This window comes from Gavialis gangeticus, unplaced genomic scaffold (assembly GCF_001723915.1).
Source record: "Gavialis gangeticus isolate Ggan-Ray unplaced genomic scaffold, GavGan_comp1, whole genome shotgun sequence".
NCBI classification, from domain to species: Eukaryota; Metazoa; Chordata; order Crocodylia; family Gavialidae; genus Gavialis; species Gavialis gangeticus.
The window spans coordinates 15,409,457-15,414,246 of record NW_017729003.1 but is presented as its reverse complement, the minus strand read 5'-3'; the positions used below and the strand labels follow the sequence as shown (position 1 = coordinate 15,414,246).

The window sequence follows — 4,790 nt, the reverse complement described above, 5'->3', positions numbered from 1 at the left end:
GGCAGGTGCACAGCAGGTCACAGCCAGGCAGCAGCCCCCACTGCCAGACTGATGCAGTGGGTAGAGGGTGCAGGGAACTCTCAGGGCTACTTCAGCAGTCCAGCTGATACCAGGGGTAATGTCCCTAGGTACCAATTGGCCAGGCCCCAGAAGCTCCTGAGAGCGAGTAGCCCTGAGCTACTTGCCAGGGCAGCTTTTTACACTGCTGAGTCCAGGACAGGGAGTCTTTTTATCCTGCTGGGGACAACACAGGTGCTGGCCCTGGGCTCTAGCTCCCCCTGGCTGCAGATCCGGGAGGAGCCAGGTAGGGTTTTTGCCCCAGGTGGCACAATTTGCTCCACACCAAAGTGCATGTTCAAGCACATTCACTGAAGCAAAAAGCCCCGGCTCAAATTTGCACTGCTTCTATTTGAGCTGCTGCGAGCACATGTGCTTGCATGTGTGGATGCACCCATAATGGCAAAGGGGGCCTTAAAGAAAAGGGTTGCCTGCTCCAGGTACAGGCAGTGATTGGGATGGAAGTGGAGGGTCAGCTGACCCAAGGATAGGATCATAACGCCAGGGCCTGGCCCAGAAGAGGCAATCTGGCCATAGCATCTACAGGAGACAGCTCCAGGGGAGAAGCCAGTTTGGGCTACCTGCAAATGGAGACAGAAGGGTGGAAGAAACTGCACTTCAAGCTGCAAGAGATAAGTGCTTTAAGCCTCTGTGTTGGGACTACCATAGGGTGAGGTTAACCCTGATCAAAAACTTTTATGTTTGGGAGCAGGGGCTCATGTTTTGATTTACTTTTATATCGGAAGCCTGGGTGTGGACTGAGTGTGACTACAAGGGGTAGACTGGAAGTCACAAGAGTGCTATAAGGGTACCCAACACAGAGACCTGCCAGGGTCAGGGACACAGTGGGCTGCATGGAACAGAAGCCCAAATATTTCATAAGGATGATTGTTGCATGCCAGGGGACTGAGTGCCTGGTAGCAAAGACTGAGAGGGGCACAGGCCCAGAGCCCATGAGGACACGATGGGAGCTCAGTCCCGAGAGACCAGAGTCCTAGTACAGTGGACCTTGGGTAGAGGAACCCAACTAAATTAAAGTGGGCCAAGGGCAGAAAAGGTGTCAGCTCAGAAAAGACCCTAGCCCAGAACCCATATCTGCCTCCTGGGGCAGCTTCCCCATGAAATTGCAACATCAAAGACAACAGGCAAGATAACAGTGGGGGTGGACCATTAGCAGCTAGTGGGTAAAGAGTTAGAAGCCAGAGGATAATCGGGCAAGAGACCTCATCACTCCAGGACCAGACTCGTTACACCCTTCCCCACTACCACCACCACCACCACCACACACACACACACACACACACACAGGCCACATGCAAGTACGGCATTACTTGTGAAATCACAAATGAACAAGTGTTTACACACTTTCTCCTGAATAAAAAATGGTGGTTCTAGGAGAAAAATAGCCCAACTCCAAGCAGGTAGAAAAGGCTTCTGGGAGAAAGAGTTTCTCCCAAGAGAATGGATGAACACCTCCCCATGGCTTAAGTCCTCCTGGGGACCAAGAGGAGTTGAGCTCTGGGGAATACACCCATGCTTTTCAAAGACCAGGATCACCTCAGTCTGGAGTAGGCTGTTCTTGCCCCTCCTGTAGACAGGCAGGGAAGGGAAGGAGCATCCACCAGCTCCTCATATACTGGAGTCCCCACTGTGCAGAATGAACACAGAGATTGTGGTATTGCTTAGTCTACTCTGCATTAGGTACTATGAAGAAGCAGCAGTATAAGTCCTGTGCCCACTTTCATATCAGAGTCCCAACTGAGCAGCAGGGATGGATTTGCAAAACCAGGGGATCAGAAATAAGACTTTGGGAAGCTGTCCACAAGCCTAGTTCCTGGGCAGCAGGGCTTTACATGTGGCCCCTGCTATCCACCTGGGCAGCAAGGGTGGGGGGATTGCAAACCCCTGAGGGGGAGAGGGCTGGAATCAAGGCCAAGGAAGTTTTCCCCACACTGGTTCATGGCCTGCAGGCTTTAAATATCAGGTGTGCCATTCAGCCAGGCAGCACACACAGAAATTTAAAAGTGAGAAAGCCGAGTGGGGACTTTGATATCCCAGATGCCTGAAAAACCCACACAGATAACAATGGTACTTTAAAAAATGTTACACTTCATATTGCTGCCCTCATTTTTTCTTTATATGAATCCACATGTAAAGAAGCCTAAATATATATTTATTACAGACATATTGCTGGAACTTGGTGCTTGACAAAGATATTTTTGTTACCAAAGAATATCTGTACAAAGGGTTTTCAAATTAAGCTATTTACATCAACAGATTGTATTTTTAAAATGCCATTGAATTATTTTCAACTGTTCATATAACATGCACATGAATACCATGAAAGCCACTAATAAAAAAAAATAATTTAAAAAAAATATACCAAAAGTTTACCAAGAAAGGAATCCAATAACTCTATGCAGAAATAACATCCCCTTTGGTAGAAAGCTATAGATTGGACTATCCCCCCCTCTCTCAAACCTGCAAATATATCAAACACCATGGGCTCTGTCAGAAATGGTGTCATATACTATTTCTCTACTTTTTATAGATTTGATCCTACAGGAGGCTAAATACTTTAATCCCAATCCAGTAGAGCATTCAGTTCCACTGAAGTCAATGGGACTTCTCATCCATAAAGTTAATCAAATGCTTAAATGTTTGCTTGATTAGGACCAGAGTAACCAACATCTTGCAGGATCAAGTGTCATACTGGGAGCTGCATGAGTAGGCTTGTTTCTGCATATGTGTAAAAATGGGAGCCCAGATATGTATGCTGCTAAAAATATTTAAACTGTATAAAAGGTGACAATTTTGAAATATGTAAATATACTAGAAATGTTGAAAAAATTCTAATGTGTTTTATAAATATATTAAATGTTTTTTGTATGAGAAAGTAATTGCAGTACTCAGCAAAATCATCATCTCACATGTGCAATTCATACTCACAATGCACAATCATTTAAGAACATCTGTTACTTCTATGCATAATATTTTACAGATTTCTTTTTGGAATCAAACAAGCAATTACTACATTTTGTTTTCCACTTCAAAGTAATTTAAAACACAGAGCATAATATGTGCTTAGAATATACATTTCTTGCCAAGATTTTTAAAAAGATTTATTTTGTTTATCCTTTTTGCTTGCTAAAAATGTAAAAATAACAAACTTTAGTACTGCCCTCTTCTGGGATGTTTTATAAGAAATCACAGCAGAAAATATTTAAAATTGCTTTCTATAACAGGTTAAGAATTCTATATTTCTTCTAATAATGTATTAAATATAGTTTGGTGTGCATCAAGAATCTCCAAATTTTTTTTATTAATAGAGACAAGAGCATGTAATTTTATTGACTAAACAAATAATGTATGCATATTTATCAGATTAATTATAGGAGAAATATTGGAAAGAAAAAAAATGCCTAGCCCCTATCCTTCTGTCACCAGCATAAATGATGCTTTTAAAATTTCAACCTGTCACTGAATTTGAATTATTAAGTACTCTAATATAGATACCTCTAGGAAGTAGTGAAACCCTTGTTTTGGTACATATCATTCAACAGCATGTTCAGACACGTAGCTGCTACTAAAAAATCTTGAAAGTCGATATTTAATAGTCACAGTATCATGCTGTAAAAAAAGGGTTTCTCTTTTTTTTTTCTCCCAAGCAATGGATACATTTTTCTAAAATGTGATATAAAATTCTCTTAGAAATGGAAGTGCATTGCTACTTATTGATGAAGATAAGAACATTTTCTCACTTGTTATGTTAGTTGCATGGTCCATATCTACATTTTTAAGAATATTATTATACTTGTATAACTTGACAGTTGACAATAACCACTTTACAAGTTTTTAAAAATGCATATTAAGATCACATATTGAACTAACTAATGAACTAAAACACTATTTTTAACTTTAGAGCATCTTTAATATGAGCTATGTTCCCAATTTTTAGTATGGTCAAATCAGTTGCTAAGATTAACACATGAAAAGGTATTAACAGGTAAAATAGCTTGGCAAGAAAGGAGGTACACATTGCATTCTAAGTATTTGTATCTATGCAGATTAAAATTAATTTCAAAATCTCCCTACACACAAAACCCAAAATTATTATTGACATGGTAAACAGCCAAAAGGACAGTCTTACCGTTGATAGTTCACTACATCCTAGCAAACTGTAATAATCTTCCATGTCCTCTAGTCTGTAGTTCAAAATCACATCCATTTGGACTAAGCAAACAGCGTTTTCTTCAACAGCTGAGACTCAACAAGTGTAAAATAGAAACTTCCGCTAGAGATCTCACACACTTGCTTAAAGGTAACACTGGCAAAAGTGCTATTGATAGTCAGGTCTACGCTGTGTGCTACGCTTTTTAATACTGTGAAATGTGATATGAGACTCCTGAATTCCCCTGCTTTCATTGGTTCTTTAGATGATGACAGTATGGTTGCACAGGTCTTATAACTGCAGTGGTCCCTGGGATTTGTAGTTCTCCAAGTCACATAAACACATTCAGCTGTGAGATCTGCCTGCAATGGAAAAGCATCCAGGATACCAAATAAAATCTGACTGTCATGATAGGTCTAAATTCTGCCAAGAGTAATATATATGCTACATTTTAAAAACATACTTAGGTGCTTTGCTAGATTAGGGCCTAAAACTATCACTGTTTGAATTATAATTTTGTGCCCCAACTTCGAAAGAAAAAATATGCATTTTGTATTGAAAA

The 4,790-nt window shown here is 40.6% G+C and overlaps 1 protein-coding gene across 1 annotated transcript in view; it reads right to left on the bottom strand.

Moving 5' to 3' along the window:
* DNAJC12 (DnaJ heat shock protein family (Hsp40) member C12) overlaps nt 1-4,448 on the bottom strand; it is a 27,168-nt gene extending 22,720 nt beyond the window's left edge. Inside the window, exon 1 of the mRNA XM_019507880.1 lies at nt 4,208-4,448. Coding sequence (XP_019363425.1) covers nt 4,208-4,285 — 78 coding nt within the window. The 5' untranslated portion in view covers nt 4,286-4,448. The remainder of the gene's footprint in view (nt 1-4,207) is intronic.
* Nucleotides 4,449-4,790: the final 342 nt, after the last annotated feature.